The 22,370-nt window shown below is 36.8% G+C and overlaps 1 protein-coding gene across 5 annotated transcripts in view; it reads right to left on the reverse strand.

The window, feature by feature from the left end:
* Positions 1-17,195, reverse strand: part of NOL4 (nucleolar protein 4) — a 304,984-nt gene extending 287,789 nt beyond the window's left edge. For 2 of the 5 annotated variants that reach the window (XM_033087854.1, XM_033087852.1), the window contains exon 1: positions 15,384-17,195. In XM_033087854.1, the coding sequence (XP_032943745.1) occupies positions 15,384-15,647 (264 nt within the window). In that variant the 5' untranslated portion in view covers positions 15,648-17,195. Of the gene's footprint in view, positions 1-14,244; positions 14,305-14,435; positions 14,544-15,383 lie in introns of those variants that run through there. The other 3 variants (XM_033087857.1, XM_033087855.1, XM_033087856.1) reach the window with 2 other exon arrangements.
* Positions 17,196-22,370: the final 5,175 nt, after the last annotated feature.

A 22,370-nucleotide genomic window follows, 5' to 3' on the forward strand; every position in this document is an offset into this window, starting at 1 on the left:
ACACAACTAAAGCGAAAGAAACTCCATGCTCATGAATTGGAAGAATTTATATTAAAATGTTAATACTACCCAAAGAAATCTAAGATTCAGTACAATACCTATCAAAATTCCAGTAGCATTTTTCACAGAAATTGAACAAACAATTCTAAAATATGTATGGAACTACAAAAGATCCCGATTTACCAAAGCAATCCTGAGAAAGAAAAACAAAGATGGAGGCATTATGCACCCTGATTTCAAACTATATTACAAAGCTACAGTAATCAAAACAGTACGGTACTGACATAAAAACAGACACATAGATCAATAAAACAGAAAGAGAGCCTAGAAATAAACCCACATAATATGGCCAACGTATAACAAAGGAGCCAAAAATATACAATGAGAAAAGGACACTCTCTTCAATAAATAATGTAGGAAAAACTACTCAGCCCCATGCAAAAGAATGAAACTGACTACTGTCTTATACCATACACAAAAATTAACTCAAACTGGATTAAAGACTTCTAGGACCTGAAACCATAAAACTCCTAGAAGACAACAGGCAGTAAAACTTCTTGACATTGGTCTTGGCAATGAGTTTTTGAATATGACACTAAAAGAAAAGTCAACAAAAAGAAAAATAAACAATTGAGACTGCATCAAGCTAAAAAGCTTCTGCACAACAAAAGAAACCATTAACAAAATGAGAGACAATCTACTGAATGAGAGAAAATATTTGCAAATCACATGTTTGACAAGGGGTTAATATTCAAAATATATAAAGAATTTAACAGTAAATAAAAAATCTGATGAAAAAATGGGCAGAGGATCTGAACAGACATTTTTCCAAAGAAGACATAAAGAAGGCCAACAAGTACATGAAAATGTACTCAACATCACTAACCATCATGCAAATCAAATCCACAACGCAAATCAAATGCAAATCAAAACCACAATGACATACCACCTCACACCTACTAGAATGGCCATCATCAAAAAGACAAGAGATTATAAATGCTGGCAAGGATGTAAAAAAAAGAGAACACTTGTACACTCTTGGTGGAAATGTGAATTGGTGCAGCCACTATGGAAAAAAGTATGGAAGTTCCTCAAAAAATTAAACATAGGACTACCATATAATCCAGCAATTTCACAAAACATTAACTTACAAAGTTATATGCATCCTCGTGTTTATTGCAGTATTATTCACAATTGCCAAAATATGGAAACAACCTAAATGCTCACTGATGGATGAATGAATAAGGTAGTGAGATATACATATATATATAAGTACATATATATATGTATAGATACATATATATATATACACACATACATATATATGTATAAGTCACACAATGGAATATTATTTGGGCATATAAAAGAATGAAATCTTGCCATTTACAACAATATGGATGGCTCTTGAAGGCTTTATGCTAAGTGAAATAAGTCAGACAGAGAAAGACAAATACCATAGGTGGAATCTAAAGGAAGAAACAAACTCATAGATACAGAGGACAGATTGGTGGTTACCAGAGGCAGATGGTGAGTGGTGGGCCAAAATAAGTGAATGGAATCAAAAGGTACAAACTTCCAGTTATAAAATAAATAAGTCATAGGGATGTAATGTACAGCATGGTGACTACAGTCAATAATACTGTCTCGCATATTTGAAAGTTGCTAAGAGAGTACATCTTGAAAGTTCTAATCACAAGAGAAAAAATTCTTTACCTGTATACAGTGATAGATTTAACTAGACTTATTGTGATGATCATATCATAACACAGAGAGTACCAAAAGAAATGTATACACATTTTAAGAAAGGAAAAAAACTGTATTAAAATTCTAATAATATATACTAATAACAAAATATGAATACAAGTCACGTTTGACTTCTGCAATTACAAGAGGTACTCAAAGTGGTTACCATCAGCGTAATTTTAATACAGGTTTTTCCTTTCTTAAAATGTATATACATATTTTTGGCATCCTCTGTATATATATCTACAAACAGTGCATCATTATATTGTACACCTGAAACTAATAATGGTCTATGTCAATTAAACCTTAATTAAAAAAACAAATAAATAAAAAATTAAAAAAACAAATAAATATAAAATACGTAAAGCTCGTTATCCATTATGAAGTTGTTCAGTATACAAAAAAGTTAAAGTTGGAAGTCATAAAAGATAATACACACTTTAATATCAAATTTCCATTTAATACACATTATGTGTAATTATTTGCTAAACTTTCTTTTGGCGAAACTTTTGTGATAGGACAAAGATCCTTTCTTTAAGTACAGGTCTACCGATTAACATTCCAAGTGGATAAGCCCCCTATAATGCATTGCTCTGATTTCCAGCCTCAGTCACTGTAAAGTAGAATGAGAAGTTAGTCATTACTTATAATAAAGCAATCCAGGCAGTGCAGAAACCTGTTTTCTTACTTTTTCCCCGTTGTGTTTAGTGATTCATACTCATATTTATTTTGAATCTTTATAAAGTACTGAATTGAAGTTCTTATACTCATTTCATCAGTTTATGAAATATTTAAATCACATACTGATAACAATAAATGAAACTAGCAAAAAAAGAAAAAAAAGGTAGGGGAGGAATATAATCACTGCTATGCATACAGGTCAAGTTTATGCGCACAAATTGCAAGTAACTACACGGTAGACTGCTGTGACTGAGTCTGTCCCTACCAAGGGAATCAGTGTATTGTAGAGGGAAGAGAGAGTTTTGGTTAGTTCACTAGTTAGTGATGCTCTATTAAGAGAGCTTTTATTATATTTTCAGGCAAAATACCATCTAATCTTACATATTGGTAGTCCTTCTATCCCTGCAAAGTGACTTTGAAGATCACTGCACTAACTTCGTTGATTTTAAAGTTTTAATTCTAGAGGGATATATTACTTCCCTTATTTGAAAATTCTAGGAGACACATTATTATTATGCTCTGTGTATTGACAACAAACTCAGTAATGCAAATTAGCTAAAGGGTACTTTATTCATAACGCCTACTTTATTAAGTAGTGAGCCATTTATAATGGAATGGACATATGAATTGTTTATATGAGGATAGAGCTGGTTTAAGAAAAAGTCTTTCTCATTATAGAGGATAAGCACGCCCTCTCTGCTATATTATTAATTATGTATTTGTAGATAAATCCTATTTTAATATGTACTTCAAGGTGAATGGCATTCTACCCCTGTTCAAATTAATGCTAATTCTAAATCAACATATTCCAAATTAGTGAGACCAAACAAATCAGCAAATGAACTGTTTTGTAATGGTAGCTTTTAAAGAGAAAAATGAGCTGAAGCAAACAGCAAAACTCCTTCTTGACCTCAGGTAAAAAACAATGAACATGTAAACAGAGACTAGTAAGAGAACAAGGGGCCCATGTCTGAAATTCAAACAAACCTTTGATATTAGACTTGAAAATCTCATCTAATTAGGTCAATTGGTTAGAGTATGGTACTAATACGACCAAGCTAGACATTAGATCCTCATATGTACCACTCAGCTTTGGCCCTAGGTTAAACCCCTAAAATCCTCCAGCCATCTGGCAACTGCAGTTAGGACTGCTGAAAACCAAGAGATAGGCTGCCTTTGGCTCACTTCAGGCCAATGAGTATCCTCCCCCTACTCACCCACCCCCATATTCCACCAAAAAAAAAAAGAAAGAAAGAAAAGAAAAAAGAAAAAAGAAACTTCAAAGACATTGGCCAATCTTATTTAGATGATTACTATCTTTATAGTTAATGATGAGACTCAAATATTCAAGTAATATTATCTAAAAACACAATATAACTAAAAAGAAAGAAGAAAAATTACTAATGACAAAAACACCAGCTCTCTACCTGTAAGACAGGCTATTCCTTCTTATTACCAAAATTAAGCCTTACAAATTCCTGAGCTTATACTCTGAATCTCCTTCTAAACCTTCCAGTTTTCTAACAGTTCCAAACACTTGAAATATCTGTAGTTGTGAGAATAACTACCACAAGTGAATACTTGATTAAAATTAGGAAGAGTGGAACATAAGAGCCTATTGAATAAACCTCATAGAGAGAAAGGAAGAAAATCAAAATAAAGATTTCCTTTCTCTACATAAAGAGGGAAAAATTATTTCCACTTCCCTCTGATATCTTAACAACTGAAGAAGATCTACCTATTACTGTTACTTTCTGTATTCTATTCCTCAAATACTATGTAGATGTTCTTTAAAATGCATACTATATTAAAATATTTAAAAATGAAATGACAGAATGGCTATTTCTAATAAATGAAAATGAATGTTACAATTTGTTGTAGTTTCTTCTATGTATTGTTTTCAAAAATATTTAGATGTACATTAATATAATTATGTGAATGATAATCTCTTTTAATATATTCACTCCTCTGTCTCCACCTTCTCACGAAAAACTTAAAGCAGTAGGCCATCTTGTAGTCTATTTAGGAGATAGATGGAATATAATGAAATAAAAAATGTTTAAAATTAAAACATCGAGGGAAAAAAATATATCTATATCTGTCTACCTACCCTGTTTCCCTGAAAATAAGACCTAGCCGGACAATCAGCTCTGATGTGTCTTTTGGAGCAAAAATTAATATAAGACCGGGTCTTGTATATTATATTATTATTATATTATATAAGACCCGGTCTTATAGTAAAATAAAACCAGGTCTTACATTAATTTTTGCTCCAAAAGATACATTAGAACTGATTGTCCGGCTAGCTCTTATTTTCGAGGAAACACGGTATCTATCTATCTATCTATCTATCTATCTATCTATCTATCTATCTATCTATCTATATCCCTAATGGAAGCCATAATTCAGTATTTTAAATGATCTGTTAAAAATTATATATTTTACTAATTTATGGACCAACTCATCAAAAATTATGAAAATGGCAACACATTAGGAGGAAAGAACATTTAAATTGTTCCCAGCTGTATCTTAAACCACAAATAATCTTAGTTAACACGCTTTTTAAATAGTTGACTTATTTTAACTGCACAAATGCTTTGGGGAAAATTAATACCAAAGGACTATGCATTAGTTTTCTTTTGCGACATAACTGATCATGACAAATTGGGTGACATCCCAAACTTATTAACCTACAATTTCCATGAGTCCAAAGTCCAGCACATTTCAAACAGATCCTCTGCTCAGGTTCACATAAAGTTAAAATCAAGGTGTCGGCCAACTACATTTTTATTTGGAAGCCCAACTGCTAGGAAAAGATCCACTTCCAATCTTCCTTGGGTTGCTCGCAGAATTCGAGGGAAAAAGGTAGAAAAAAACTCTTGTGGTTGTAAGATTTAGGTCCCCACTGTTTTGCTAGCTGTTGTCAAAGCATGCTCTCAGCTCCCAGAAATCGCTGTCAGTTTGTAATTACGTGGCCCTCTCCATCTCAGCAACAGAGAACCTCCCTTGCACTGAATCCATCTCAGAATTTGCAACTTTTTGACTTGTTCTGCTCTGGGCCAGGAAAAAAACTCTCTTTTAAACAGGCTAATGTGATTAGTCACACCTGATAGACCCCCTTACTTAAGTCAACAGTATCATACAACATAATAGAACTATGGGAGTAATAGCTCATCAGTACACAGGTTCCACCCACACTCAAAGAGGAGGGGAATATACAAGCAAGAGGGCCGTTTGAGAGTTATCTTAGAACCCTGTCTACCATTAAAAAACATAAAAATTGAAGAACCATGTTTCCCAGAAAGGTCCTTAGGGACAGAGATGAGCATGTGGGTATAAAACCCAAGTAAAAACAAGAAACAACTTGGGGTAAGATCTAGAATATTGCCTTAAAGCTTAAATTTCACATTTTAAGAACTTTTTGAATTATTTGCTTTACTTAGAAAAGGACTATGCTTGAATAAGTATTGTATATAGAATTCTCCACTTGTGTTTTTGGAAAGATTTCTTTGGGAAGTCTTTGTAATTGTGGATGTAGTAACAACTAGGAGGTCAATAACTATTTCTCCTCAAGTCCAAAAACAAAACAAAACAAGACACCTTGTTTATTACAAGGTAATTTGATCCATACATATTCTTTTTAGGTACCTTTAAATATATTCTTTCTTAAGTTTCATAGAACCTTATTTTTAATATTTTATTGGAATGAAGTCTGAGATCTACACAGCATGATTCAATTACACAGCAACAAGCTATTGAATAATATTGATTTACTGCTTGATAATTTGATTTTAATACCTGTATAACATTTATGACTATAATATTTCAAACAACAAATTGAGTCAAAGAAACTATTTAACTTTCATTCTTTACTCATCTGATTTATATTCTGCAACATAAACCACTGAGAGACATCAAGCCCCTACCTATAAGACGCACATCGTGACATCTCTACTTAAACATTTTTCTGTAGCTGCCACTTCTTACAGAATGAAGTCCAAACACGGTAGTAGAGGCTTCCCATACTATTTCCCCAGCCTTCTTTTCAAGCCTCATCTTCCACTGTAACCTGCACTTCAACTCTTCTTAACTGTGCACCATCCCCTGAAAATGCCTTTGATGAAATAACCTCTCCCTTTATACCAATACCAAATGTGTATAATTGTTTTATGGGTTTCACAGAGTTGTATGACTTAGATATTATTTTAATATTGTGTTAAGTACAGAGGAGGTGATATTTTTGCTGAAGTGTAAAGTCTTAACCACAATGTTCAACTGTGAGGCAACGTTGTACTATGGATTAGAGTAATGGTTTGTAAATTGGTAGGTACATACCCCAGGGAGTACATGAGATGACCTATTGAGGTGAAGAAGAAAATACTAAAATTTATATGTGTTTTCATATCAGTCCTAAATAGTTATACTTTAATATGTTTTATAATGTGTTAAGTATTGATACAGTAGTAAACTTACGTAATTTATAAAATTACATATTGAGGGAATGTTCAATTTTTAAAAAAAATTGGAGTGCATTATTTAAAAAGTCTGGAGACCAAAGCAAGGACTTTGGAATCCAACGGAAATGGTTTCTCATCCCAACTCTAATACTTTGAAGCTTTGCGACTTCAGACATTCACCTTAACTATAACGATAATTTTCTAATGTGTATAATATAAAGCGTTAATACCACAGGACTATTGTGAACATTAAAGGCGACCTTTTGTATCAAGTGATTAGTCCAATCCTTAACCTATACTAAGAACTTGATAAATTTAAGGCTTTAAAATATTATTACTAATTATGTTATTACACTCAATACTTGCAATTGCCTAAAGAAGTATACTCACTGAATAATTCTAGATGAGGAGCAAAGTCACCATTTCCTTAGCCTTAAAAAGTGCCCACCCTTGTGCACCATTGGTGGGATTATAAAATGGTGCAACTACTATGAAAAACAGTATGGCAAGTCCTCAAAAAAATAAAAAATTGAACTACCATATGATTCATCAATCCCATTTGTGGGTATACATCCAAAAGAATAGAGAGCAGCATCTTGAAGAGCTATTTGCAAACTCACATTTATAGCAGCATTATTTACAATAGACAAGAGGTGAAAGCAACCCAAATGTCCATTGACACATGAATGAATAAACAAACTGTGGTATACATACAATGACATATTATTCAGCCTTAAAAAGTAAAGAAACTGAACAAGTGTTGGCGAGGATGTGGAGAAAAGGGAACCCTCATGCATTGTTGGTGGAATTGCAAACTGGTGCAGCCACTATGGAAAACAGTATGGAGGTTCCTCAAAAATTAAAAATAGAACTACCTTATGACCCAGCAATTCTACTCCTGGGTATTTATCTAAAGAATCCAAAACATTAATTCGAAAAAATATATGCACCCCTATGTTTATTACATGGGGGTGTTTATTCACAATAGTCAAGATGTTTATTCACAATAGTCAAGATATGGAAACAACCAAAATGCCCATCAATAAATGACTGGATAAAGAAATTGTGGTACATTCATACAATGGAGTGATTAAAAAAAGAATGAAATCTTACCATTTGCAATGACATGGATGGACCTAGAGAATATTATACTAAGTGAAATAAGTCAGACTAAGGAAGACAAATACTATATGATATCACTTATATGTGGAATCTAAAGAACAGAATAAACGAGCAAACAAAACAGAAATAGACTCAGAGATACAGAGAAAAAACTGATGGCTGTTAGATGGGAAGGGTGATGGGGGAGAAGGTGAAGGGATTAGAAAGTACCAATTGATAGTCACAAAATAGTCACGGGGATGTGAAATACAGTATGGGGAATATAATTAATAATGTATAGATTATGTAGGGTGCCAGATGGGCACTGAACTTTTTTGGGGGAATCACTTCATAGACTGTGTAGATGCCTGATCACTGTGCTATACACCTGAAGCTTATGTAGAACAATATCAAATGTCAACTCTAGCTAAATATATATATATATATATATATATGTATATGATGTAAATATATATATGTATATGTGTGTAATACACACACACACACACAAACACATACAGGATGTAAAGTACAGCATAGGGAGTACAGTCACTGGTATTATAACAACTATATATGATGTCAGAGGGATAGTAAACTGGAAGGGGGTTATCACTTTGTGAGGAGTGTAAATGTCTAATCATTATACACCTGAAATTGTATAATGAAATTGTATAATTGAAAAAGAAACCAACAACAACAAAAAAAAGTAAAGAAACTGTCACACACTACACATGAATGAATCTTGAGAACACTATGCTAAGGGAGGTAAGTCAGTCACAAAAAGACAAAGTATGATTCCACTTATATGAGGTATCTAAAGTAGTCATGTTCATAGAAACAGAAAGTAGAATGGTGGTTACCAGGGTCTGGAGGGAGGGGAGAAAGAGAGAATTGGTGTTTACACAGTTTCAGTTTTGAGATATGGAAAAGTTCTGGAGATCTGTTGTACAATAATGTGTATGGTATACTTAATACTATTGAACTGTACACTTACAAATGGTTAAGACAGTAAATTTTATGTTGTGTTTTTTAACCATAATCTAAATAAATAAAACAAATATTTTTAAAAGAGTGTTCAGTATGGCTATGAAACTAGCTATTGTGTTGTGGTAAATAAGAAGGTCCCATCATGTGGCTTGTTCCTTATCTACCATTGGAAAAAGTCAATGATATGTACAAAATTGACATCTGTAGTTGAAAAAAATAATTCAACCTTTTAATATTTTCCTTTATCTTTTCTATTAACTTCAGAAAAAAATACCTCTGAGGAGCATCTATTAGCAATATTTTGAATTTTATGTATTTGTTTTTCTTTTGTTACATTTTGTTAATATTATGTTTTATTCCTCTTACTTAAATTAGCATATAATTATCATCCCAATTTCAGAAAATTATTTCTGCCTGTCCATATCAATCATTATATCCATCAATCTTTCTGTCTAATTCTCTGGTATAAATATTTAGAGAGACATCTATAATGATGCTCGTAATTAGCTAATGGTGCTTCTTTCTGGGTAGGGGATTTTAGTGTGACTTTTTAACTTTTTTCTTTCCTTTTCATTTATATATTTTAAATAATGAGTGTATCACTTTTACAAAAACAGTCATTTCTGTTTTCTAAAAATGGAGTAGGCAGGAAAACTATCTGAATCCTACATACATATGTATATACAGAGGGTGCCAAAAAAATGCATGCACATTTTAAGAAAGGAAAAAAACTGTATTAATTGCAATACTCAATATATGCGTATACCAACTGATAACAAAAGATGGACACAAGTCACGTTTGACTTCTGCAATTACAAAAGGTGCTCAAAGTGGTTAGCATCAGCGTCCAGACACTTCTGATTACAGCGAACTACTGCTTGAGCATAGATAACATCTCTTAAAATATGTATACATTTTTTGGCACCCCCCCCCATTATATATCTTGTATTGTATCTCTGTTGCAGTGTGATTTTGAGTTCATAACATATACCTAATTATAATCACATCATGGTGTTCTTGCATTCTTAATAATACTTAGAACAGCTTCTTTTTTTTTTTTTTTTACCATTTACTATGTGCTGGGCATATGCTATATGCTTATGAGTTGTGATTATTAATTCGTATTCAAAATGAGTTAGGCAAACATTATTACTGACATTTACAAAAGGGAAACTACATCTTTAGTTAAGAAACTTCCCCTAACTCATAGCTCCAGTAAATATCAAATCTAGGATTTAAATCTTGGTCTAAAATATATACCCTGCCATCTCTGTTGTCCGTGAAGTTTATTTTATCCTGTTATCCCAGGGTTATGCAAATGAATGTAACCTAAAACATATTAAATTCACTTTAATCTTCCCCAGCTATCAGGGAAAGGTATTTATGCTCTTCACACGGGATTGAAACTCTTGGAAGTTTTGCTGCCACATTCCTGTATTTGCTTCTTCATCTTTATCTTATGCAGAAAGTCTAGAGTATGAAACCTTGAGGAGTAGAATCTTACTGACTCAGGAGGTTTATAGAAGGCATATACATTTATGAGTGCTGAATCTTGCCCCTCATCCCCACAGTGGTTACTGATAAGACAAAGAACCAATGGAAAAGTCAAGAACTGGTATCTTAGGAAATAAGTGTGGGATAGTCTTCATATATTAGGTTGATGCGGTTTCAAAAAGGAAAAAAAAAAAAAAAAAAAAAAAATTGCAAAAACCGCAATTACTTTTGCACCAACCTAATATTAACAGGGTCTGACTTCCTCCTTATATTCAAGGGAGTTACCTCCACAAGCCCATTGATCCTTAATTCTCATGCCAGACTGGCTTCTAGTAAAGGTTCCCACTATTCCCTGAGAGCCTGACATAGGTCCTATGCTAGGGCATTGCCATATAGGACTTACTGCTCACAACAACTCACAAGGAACCACTAAATTCAGCCAATAAGCCATATTGCTGCGATTCATACTTGGGGAATTTTGACTCCAAAGGCCTATCTATAGTGTCCCAAAATACTTAAATGAAGAGAAAAATGCATCGGTTATCAATAGCAATGCCCACTGTGAAAGTATAGGAGATGAGCAAAAGTTTTTCTCTCGTGACCTCAATTACGATTTGTCTCTGTGTCATAGATACAAGGTATCATAATATTGGATTCATGCAAAAGTAATTGAGGTCTTTACAACTTTTTTAACCTTTTAAACCACAATTACTTTTACACCAACCTACTATATAGCTGGTCCTGTTCCTCAGCTCTGTTTTTTGGCATTTCTGTAGCAAATTCTAGATCAAGGTTTAGTATACGTGATGTGTGTCTCAGTCATGAAGTTAGGCCAGGTAGAAATGTATACAGACTCCTTATGAGGCATTATTTCCTTCACTCTGATGTAGCATAAAGAATTTATGACCAAATCCATAGCCAGAGAACTAAAAAACAAAAAATCAGTAACTGTTTATTAACCAGTCCATGAATATTCATTCTAATCACTGTACAGTAATCAATTAGTAGCATACATAGCAAGAACAATATGAAATCTGAGGCTACAGATTGCAGAACTGAATAAATCATTTTTAAATGACAAAAGTAAAGGTAACGCATTTTCCTTTCTGCATGAAAAATTCATTTCATGTTCCCCATGAATATATATAAATACATATTAAAAAAAAAAAACCCTGAAAGGCAAAAATTAGACCTAAGTATCTGTTCTTACAAATACAGGTCAAGAAAAGCATCACTCATATTTGATTTTACAGTTTGGATATTCATTACCTTGTTTGCGTAAGACTGAAAAACAAATAAAAATGTGAATTCACCAAATTTCTTAATGTTAAATATAGTGCAGTAGGCTTTTTAAAGATACACAATAACGCATTCATCATATGACTAATGGAAAAGTTTAATGGATTTTCTGGTTATTTTCTAAGTTTATCTTCCATAATATCAAGTGGTATAATGTGTTTTGGTAGTATAAATTGTGTGATGTTTCAACTAATTGTTGCCAGAAAAAATGTCAATCAAGATGAAAAGCTTCTAAAAACAAACTAAATTAGGACTATCAAAGATGTAGAGTAACTATAGTGATGCTAATTTAAAATAATCACTGATTCAACATTTTTATAATTAATGTCAGACATTTGCTGTATCTTTTTCAAACTGTTTTAAGTTATTCATCATTCCATTATTCTAAATTTCTGACACTTTCATAAAAACAATAGTGATAACAGGGAGAAAAAAAAAACTTGGACGTGATGCTCAACAAGCTGCCTGTGTGTGCGTATGCCTGAGCATGCCTGCATGCACAAGCAAACAGGTCCCACTCTAGACCTAAAATGGCTGAGTTGCAGGATGTTGTTGCTTGGTGACCAAACAGTATCTCCTCAGCCACAGAGTAATCTAAACAGTGACAGATATGTCCCCTCAGCTTTAGGCATGGCCAGGACAAATACTAAAGGACATGTTTATCTTTTCCAGTATGCTACAATTTTATTTTAAGCCATTTGTCACTTGCTTGATTTTATCATCAGTTAAATTTAGGCTTTAGGGGAAAGAGTATTTGCAAAACTACCTCTATTATTTTGGGAAAATAAGAGGTAGAACCTAGCTTCTTTCAGATTGAAAGATAGCTATGTTTCAAATAAGTGTCTGTGGGGTGTCTACTCTCTTCTAGTACAATCTCCCAGGGGCTATCTGTCTCCCTTTTTTTCATTAAACACAAGTAGTTAATTATCCCTAGCCTGTCCTCTCCCCTTGTCTCATTCCCTTTTCTCAGTAGTAATGATGTCTAATTATCAACAGCAGAGGGTTACTGCAACATCAGGTGCAAATCTCTCTCACTGACACCAAAGCCAGCTTCAGATAGCTAGAATGATTCTTAGCCTACTTGAAAATACCATTCAAATACAATATTTTATTCAACCAATATATGCCATTGAAGGAAAAGACAATATATTTTTGTTGTTTCTCTGGTGATTGTATTCCTGTAATTATAAAGAAAAATTGACATATTTTTAAGAAATAATTTAAGATGTGGAGCAACGTGATAAAAATGGATTTTTTTTATTTATTTTTAAACTCATTGAAATGACGATTGGCTGTCTCTTTGAGAAGGAGGAGCCTATAATTCTATGTCAGACGCAGCATAAAATTTTCATAAAGAGCAACAGAAGAGTTCATGAATTAAAAACCTCTTCAACATTTCAATATAGGCTGAATGAGGAGCAGAGCTCTTAAATACTACGTGGAAACCATATCTAAGAATATCACTTGATGGATTACATTTTCTCCCATAAATATATGGAATCTTTACTGAAAAGAGAAAAACGTGTTACTTTATTATTAACTCTGGAGTTGTTACCCTATATTAGATGTCTTAGCAATAATTCTTTAACAACTCTGTATTAATTTTTGAAAGAAAATATGGGTATCTAAGTATGAGAATTACTGACATGTTTATAGTAGTGCCTCTATAACCATTACAGAATTTATTTAGAATTTTTAATTAATGTTTTAAAAGGGCACATCTGTTACATACATTTAATGGGCATAACCAATTCCACGCAAGCATAAACGCATTGGGCCAAAACAGGTGAAGTTATCAGACAGGTAAACAGAGGGACCTAAGTTTAAAACATGAAAAGAAAGAACAACAAACTTCCAAGGTAGCAATTAAAAAAACACATAAACAATATTATTAGATAACATTTAGTAAATATATCTTATATAATTATTTTACTCATTTAATTAGCCCAATATTGCGCAAAGGAAAATACATTATTAGGTTCGGAATTCCAATTTACTTTGTCAAACAATTAGTTATTTTCAAAATTCAGGTTCTTAATGTTACTCCCAATATAAATGAATCAAAGCACTTCGTTTTCTACAACAGACTTCTGGCTCATCCAGATGGAAATAAACCTCAGTTCTAATCCGTGCCCATCTAGTCTTCATTATTTAGTAACGCAAGCCAGTAATCTCAGCATTGTCTTTAGCAGTGCCACATGTTAGAGGAGAAGTCTTCATTGAGATATATATATATATCTCTCCTAGAAACCTTCCAAACAATAGCACATTTAAAAAACAAAACAAAAACAGAACTTTTATGTATGTTTCCATTTCACCTTTATTTACATTTCCCTTATACATTCAAAACAAATATACTTCCCTCATACGAGTACACCTAATTAATCTCGGGAAACCATAAACTGTTTTCCAAACCTAAAAAGAGTCCTCCAAATAACCCTTTGAAAACCCTCTTATGCACTTTACTTTCAATTTAATATACCTCCGTTTGAGATAGAAGAATGGGTTTCAAGACATCTCCTTTCTATCATCCTCCAGGAATACTGCACCGGGAAACAGTTGCCAGTAGAAAGGGAGGAAAAGGAGCAAATGCTTAAGAAACCCCAACGCGAGGCAAAACATGCAAAGGATGCCATATACCCTCCCCCACTCCTACTCCAGGCGAGTACCCACCGTGGCATGATGAAGAAAGAAGTCTCATGGATCTGATCTGCAATCCTACTTGTAGCCCACAGTTCCCATCTTCTTAAAAAGGAAATTGACGCTGCTGCCGCTTTCCTCTGCCTTGTGAGGCTGAAATACACTGGGCTTTCAATGCCATTACCGTGCAATGCCTGGGCTTAGAGCCTTGTGGCCATAAAACTAGAGCCATTCCAGAATGAGGAATAAATACATACATCATTTGATTGCGCCCAAACCCATCTCTCTTTGTTGTCCATCATGTAGCTACAGCTTTATTTGTGAAAGGGGGAAGTGAGGAAGGAAATGGGGGCAGGGAGGAGGAATCTCCAGGACCTTATCTACAATCTAAATAGTCGTGGCAAGATCTTTGGAAGTGATCAAGGCGATCCGACAGCCCCATGTCACCCAGGCGGTGGTCTAACAATAAAACCTGATAGTGTCGGGGGAAACCCCTTATTCATGACTGGCGCCACATTCGGGCTTTGTACCAATAAGGAGGCACTGTAGACTATCGATCAGAATCGTCTATTATCAGAGCGTGTGGCTGGGGTTCCGGCGTGGCCTTTATGCGCGGTGGGGACCGCGGGACACGCGCCAGGAGCCCAGCGAAGGACATGGGACAATGGCCCAGGCAGAGGACGCGGAATGCCGCCCGATCCGGGGATGGAAGCTCCTGTACAGGGTCCAGGAGCCAGGAGGCGAGGAGCGCCGCGGTCTCTGGCGGTGCGCTGCCGCTTTAAAATAAAGGACCACAAAGACTCCACGGTGGGGGAAACGCGCCTGGCTAATGCGAGTGGGAATGACTTGGGGAGGGGGTTGAGGAGGGTGGGGGCACATGAGCCAACGGTGGCTCACGGCTCCTTCTTTCTCTCCCCTCTTTCCCCCCTCCCCGCCAGGCTGCTCTGGCAGACAAATAACAGAGGAAGGCGAGTCACTCACCGTGGTCTTGACCGGCACGTAGAGCACTTGCTTGGCGCCGCCGCCGCCCCCGCGGACCTCGTCCGGCTGGCCCAGCTGGAAGCCCTTCGATTTAACCCAGAATTTAAATTTGGCGTTGTCCGTGGAGCTTGACTCGGAGCCGTTGAGGAGCTGGACAATCCGCTCGTATTTTTTACGGGTCACCGTCTTGGTCTTGCCTGAGTCCCCGTAAGTCCTGAGGCACCAGTCCTGGAACTGGCGGTACATGTCGCGCTCGCTCTCCATGATCCCTGCGCCCGGCCGTCGGCCGGATGTCCCCAGCGCACTTCGCACCTGTTCACCCCGGGCTCATGAAAAATGCAGCCCCCGCCACCAAGCAGGGACCCGAGGTCCCGGCTGCCGCCGGAGCCGGACTCGGGTGGGGGAAGGAATGGGGAGAGGAGGGTCCGGTTGGGCACCAGCAATCAATGTCCTGTTCTACCAAGTCTCTGGTTCATTCGTAATGGCAACGGATGTCTTGGACGCTTTTCTCGCCCTCAGTGATGGGTCTCTTTAATATTGTGTGACTAGGACCATCCCAACAGCATCTGGTCCATAGGAGCTGGGTTTTGAATAATTAAAATCCCATTCCTTGGTTTATTAAAAAATCCCAATATTGACTTCGGGTGGTCCCTCGACGCCTCGCCTGGGAGCTGTGTCCTGAGCCGGGCAGGTGGAGCGCAGCGCCGCCTCCCTGCGCGCGTCCCAGAAGCTTCCCCAGCCGCTGGCCCTGCGGTCCAGGGGCGAGGGCTGCGCCTCTCTCGAAAACAGCCGCCCGGCGAAGCGCCTTGGAGCCCCAAAGGGCACCTGGGTCCACGGGCTCTCCTTCCTCCAGGGTCCTGTTCTGCTTCGGCCTTCGTTGCGCGGCGTGTTAAGGGACTAAAAAGAAAGTTCTTACCTGTCACGTTGTTAAACCTATCAAATCCTGCTACACAGGAAATTTTTTTAAAGGTATTTTTAAAACGGCTTAAAATGTCATTTCTTCAGAGGCATTTAGGCTAAATTCCAGATCTGCAGGTAGGTCCCAGGAGTTAAGTCACAGAATTAGCAAAGCATTCATGGAGATTTGGCCATAGTTCTATAGTATAGACAGTGGTACCCCAAACAGATCTCCGTTCCAGGGGGATGTGGGTAAATGAAGGCAGGCCTCTGACGGCGGGTCTTCCGGATAATGATCTCCAGACAGGGTCTCTTCTGGTTTCTGCTGAATTGGGTACAAGCATAGAAGTAAGTTTATGGTACAGATGCTTAAAACCCTTTGCATGAAATTAAAATATATATAGAGAGATCATTTTCCTCTTGCTTGGTTACAGTTTGCAGTTCACACAGGAGGTTTCGGGTGTCTGTTTTCCCCCTGCCACGTCATGGACACCCCCTCCACTGCTCAGAGTGGCCAAATATGAGTTCCTCTGTACGATTTTCTCAAGCAAATGAAATCTGCGGTTCCTCCATTCAGGATTCCCATCCGTTTGTTACAGAGCTGGAAATAGGGGAGTTCCCATCCTCCTCGCGCTGCGATTGCGGCCGCTCCTCTTTATTCTACTCTCTGCGGATGCCCGCGCGGGTCCCGGGAGGTGGCCCTGCCAGGAAAGCGGCCCGGCCAGTGCCCGGAGCCTGGTCCGCGTTCTAGCCCACCTTCGCCCCTTGTCGTTGTCTCAAAGACTGAAGCCCCGAATGGGAACGCGGAGTGTTTGTACCCAATGCGCCTCAGCCGGTCCCGGCACTTGCAGAATGGTCAGTGGCTCCTGCTCCGCCAAGCTGAGTGTGTGCGTGTGTGAGCAAGGGAGCGAGGGTGTGCGGTGTGCGGGGGGTGGGGGGTGCACTGTGTGTGCGCGCGTCTCCGGGAAGGTCTCGCGGCGGCTGGAGCCGGGACTGACAGCCCGGGCGGAGCGCGAGCAGCTCCACACACTAAACCTCTCGCCTCTCCCCTCACCCCCACCCCTCCCACTCCCCTCTCCTCCCAACCCCCCCTCCCCGGCCCCTTCCAAGCTCTCTGATTGGTCAATGGGACAAAAGTTTCTGTGGAGACGGCTGGGCGCTGACGTCACGGGCAGAATTGTCCCATTTAGGGATCCCGGGGGCAGTGCGCATGCTGCAGGCTGCAGGTTAGAGGCTGGAGGAGGTAGCAGCGGGCCCGGCGGCAGCCAGGTGGCGGAAAGGAGCACTCAGCATCCAGGTGGGGGGACGACTCCAGCAGGGTTTCCATGGAGATTCCTCTGGGTCTAGCCTAAAAACAGCAGATCAGCTGACACCATTAGCTCAGGACCTAATTACTGCTTATTGGAGCAACAAATGAGGGAGAGGGCCAGCTGCAAAGGAATAGTTTTATCCACCCCCCCCCCACCCCCCCAACCCTCTTCTTTTTCCCCTCTCAGTCGCTCTTGAGTCCCCGGTGAATTCTCATTAACTTGCAAGATTCCTACAACAACAGCTCCCCTTCTCTAGAGGCTACCCTGACTTTTTTTTTTTTTTATTTCCTTCATATGTGTATGTGTATATATATATACACACACACACACACACACACATATATACATATAAATAAATAAATCAGTTGTCCTGAGTCCTTGACTTTTTGCCCAATAAATATTAGAACGAAAAAGCTCAGAGAGTTCACTGTTAGTATCTTAAATACATAAATATTTGGAATAAGCACTTGAATAGAAGAATCTTTTGAATCACTTAAGTGTGATATACCTCACAGGAACAACTCTGTTAAAAGTTTCCTTTCTGGCATCAGAGATGGAGGATGATTCTAAGCCTGGAGATCTAGATTTTATTGTATATTGGCCATAGGTTTCCTATAAGATCCTGGTCCTAGGGTGGTCACTCATTCAAGAGTAAGATGATTCTGTAGAGTTTACTTTCTCTTATGGTTATAACTTAACTCACAATTGCAGAATTCTTTTTGGTAGCTCTTTCACCTGAAAAATCATCCCATCTACTCTAAGTCTCATTCAAGTACTTTCAGACCCATAAAGCCTTCCTTCTTAATTACTCTAATTAAAATAATGTCTCTTTAAACTCCTCTGGATAGTATCTTTGAAACACTTTTTTAACTATATCTCATAGTAAGACACACATTTTACATTGACATACAGTGCATAAATACATTTGTCCTCCAAAAATTTTATGAAACAAATATTTTATTACATGCAGTACACAATGATATATGCCATTTTCTCCCTTTTATTATTATTACTATTATTATTCTGTAAAGTGTGGTCCTAACCCAATAAGTTTATTTTATGACCCAGCAAAGGATGATTGGCGACCTATAGTTTAGAAACATTGTTTTAGATCATAGGAACTACACCCTTCCTTGTACTATATTTATATTTTCACATAAGTACCTTTCCTTGTTCAAATAGAATCTTGAATGGAAGACCCTTGAGAGTTGGTATTTTCCTGTTTTCCAAGTAACTCTAGTACAATGAACAATGCATAGTAAGTGCTTAGTAAATATATGATGAGTTAGTTAATAAAGGAAGAAGAAAGAGAGGAAGGGAAGGAAGGAAGAAGCAGGTAGGCACAATCCCTTTTGACTTCCGCTGGGTAGTGTTTGGATGAATTGGTATTTACTTAAGGAAATGCCAGGCCTTACCACATAAGTGTGTTCATTATATTTATGACTATACATGATACTCCATTGCATGGAAATTACAATACTTGAGACATAAAGAACTCACAGAGTACAAGCAAATATGTAATCAACCCTCAGCTATAATAACTAGATTTGGTATACAAGCAAAAAAAAAAAAAAACACCTACACAAAATTAAAAGAGATCATATAAGAAACATTCTTTTTAAAAGGAAGAGATAAATGATTAATTATCGAAATAATGTTCACATTGGACTAAAGGAATAGAGAGACCTAGGATTGTAAGGGCTGAGCTCTCAGAGCCCTGTGGACTCTTCTTTTATCTCCAGGAGAACCAGGGTGTACTCTGTTCTATACTTGTACTCGATTGCACGGGCTGCATCAACATCCTTTACCATATCTTGCCCCACTAAGAGCATAAGCACCGGACAAAATCTAAAATCTGTTTCAGAATTTACTTTGGATTTATTTCACTCCTTTACTTTTAACTTCTCTAGACAGGTATTCCCAGCTCCACCTGGAGGGTCACTCTGATCCTTTCTTTCAGCTATATGATTCATTTGAACAGGCTGACTGGAATTTAATTTGACATTTCACAAGGCGCTTACTTCAGAATTGCCTCTCCACAGAGTACCTCTCTCCAAAAAGTGACTCTTCACCTCCTATATCTTAATATGAATCCCTAACACCAGTCCAGGCTGCTGGTTGCTATTTATAAGGAGAAGTCAGAAATTATTATATCATAAAATCATTTTAATTAAAGATAATCCAAAATTTGAGGAAAAACTCAAAATTTCTCCCAACTTCATGGTAAGCTTGCATATGAAAGTAAAATTTCTTATGAAAGCAAAATTTATCCTAACCTCATGGTAAGCTTGTATATGACAAAAACAATCTGAAAATCTTGCATTTTAATTTAATATCAATCACAAATATTCATGTAACACTAGGTATTTATCAGCAAAACGCTGTAGTGTAAACAACATATAATCTGTAATCATAAAATAGGGTTCAAAGAATAAACAAGCCTTCATCCATCCATATAATGTGCTTTCATTCAACATAAATTTATTGAGCGCCAATTACTCTGATACACTCTAGGGTTAAAGTATAAGACAGATGGATATACAGAGGGTGTCACAAAATGTATACACATTTTGAGAAAGGAAAAAACTGTATTAAAATTGTAATAATATATACTGATAACAAAAGATGAATATAAGTCATGTTTGACTTCTGTAATTACAAATGGTGCTCAAAGTCGTTACCATCAGCATAATTTTAATAGTTTTTTCCTTAAAATGTGTATACATTTTTTGGCACCCTCTGTATACAGTCCTCATCTAATGGAATTTGAATTTTTCTAAGGAAACTATAATAAACAAGGAAATAATTGGTGCTTGAGATAAATGCTATTCTCTCTGATTAGGTAACATTTATCATGAGACCTGAAAGATGGTAATGGAGTCAACCATACTAAGATCCCTGAAGAGGAGATATAGTCACAGCACAAAGGTCCTACAGCAAGAGTTCTTGGTATGTTTGAGGAATAAAAAGAAGGTCAGTGCAAGTGGAGCTTATTGAGCCTGAAAGAGAGAGCTAGGGTTTGAGGTCTGAATAGTCTTCTGCAGCCAGATCTTGTAGGGCAGTGCCCTCCACAATAAGGAGTTTGCATTTTATTATTGGTTCACTAGAAAATCAAAGGATTTAAAAAAGGAGAATTACATGATCTGAGATGCATTTTTATGTTTCACTGGCCACTTTGAGGTGAAAGGATTGTAAGGGGGCAAGCGTGGAAGCAAGAAGACCAGTTAGGAAGCTTGTAGTAGTTGTAGTAAATTAGGGGAAGTATTATGGTGATGGATTAGAAAGGTAATGGTCAAAGTAAAGGGAGAGAAGTCATGGATTGAAGATATGTTTTACATATAGAAGAAGGCTTGCAGTGGATTGCATGTGGCAGCTGAGGGAAAAGATTGGGTCAAGGGAAAAGAAAGGATAACCATATATGTCTTACAGCTTTAGTAGTATGGCTAGTAAGGCCATTGCCTTAGAGAGGGGAGTTTGAAGGAGAAAGAGATTGGGGCTTGGAGGCTGAGGTAGGAGCAGAAACAGGTTGGGTGGAGAGGCAGGAAGAAGGAATTTAATTTCAGAGAATTTAAATTTAAAATACCAAGAGAGTTGATCATGTAGGCTTTTGAACATAGAAGCTGGAACTACAGAGAAAAGTCTGGGATGGAGATGTGACAGGGGATTTACACCCGTAGGAATGAATGACATCACCTCTACCCACATTTCTCCATCCCTTAAAAGGGAAAGCCTCTATCTTTTGATACTGATTTTGTACACACTAATACTCCATGACTAAAATAGAATGTGATGTACTGAATAGCAGAAGTTGGCTTCTATTGGTATAACACTGATAGTGGAAAGGCCTGAGAAAAAGAGCAAAGCCATTTGGATCAATCCTTGAGTCGACCTAAACGTCTCATAAGTTCCAATATTTATGTGGCTTTAAAATAATTTAAAATTTAAAAAGGAAAGATTGAAAGCTTTGGTTAGGCCTATTCTAGATTAGACCGTGACCTGGAGATGTGTTAAAATAGAAATCTAAAATTTGAGAATGGCCTCTGTGCAAATCTGTCATTGAAGGGATCGAACAATGACTGTCTACAGAGTTGAGTCAGTAAGAGAATTTGAGCCCTTTTAGCTGGAGATTGTACTTCCTACTTTGAAACTGGGAAGTTCTGAATATCTTTATGCATTCAGATGCTTAACAGTCTATTAATAACTTTCAAGCAAAGGGAATTTGTAAAGGAAGCAAATGGCCAACTCAATCAGCAACTTGATTACCATATAGCATGGTAACATTTCAAAATGCAACAGAAAAAACAAAAAAGCAGAAATGTATAGCTCATGCAGATAGGGAAATTTGGGACTACATAAAAAAAAGTCACAAATTTGATTTTATTAGTTGACTTCCATTCTATTGACTCTTCTCTCAAAGTATTTTGAAAAGAGCCTATCTTTAGTATACTGTAGCTATCCTTTCATTCAGGAAAGAAATGCTTTTGAGAGAGTTTAAATATTATCCTGATTTTTATGGCTGTCATTACTAAGACACAGAAAAATAGCTCTTTTTATTTGTAAGCTATAATATCAGTATCTTTATTCCATTTTCTAACCAAAAGAAAAAATATATAAATTTAATGTTTGTTGTCTGGCTCAAACATTAAATTGATACTTTTGTTTGGTAAGGTCATCAATAAATATGATGTAGTGCTCAGAAGTTAACTTCCATAAATACTTAAGAATGAAAACTAAGAATAAATTAAATTTGACAGTCTAGGGGATTTGCTGAATTTCTCGT

This window comes from Rhinolophus ferrumequinum, chromosome 19 (assembly GCF_004115265.2).
Source record: "Rhinolophus ferrumequinum isolate MPI-CBG mRhiFer1 chromosome 19, mRhiFer1_v1.p, whole genome shotgun sequence".
Taxonomy (NCBI): domain Eukaryota; kingdom Metazoa; phylum Chordata; class Mammalia; order Chiroptera; family Rhinolophidae; genus Rhinolophus; species Rhinolophus ferrumequinum.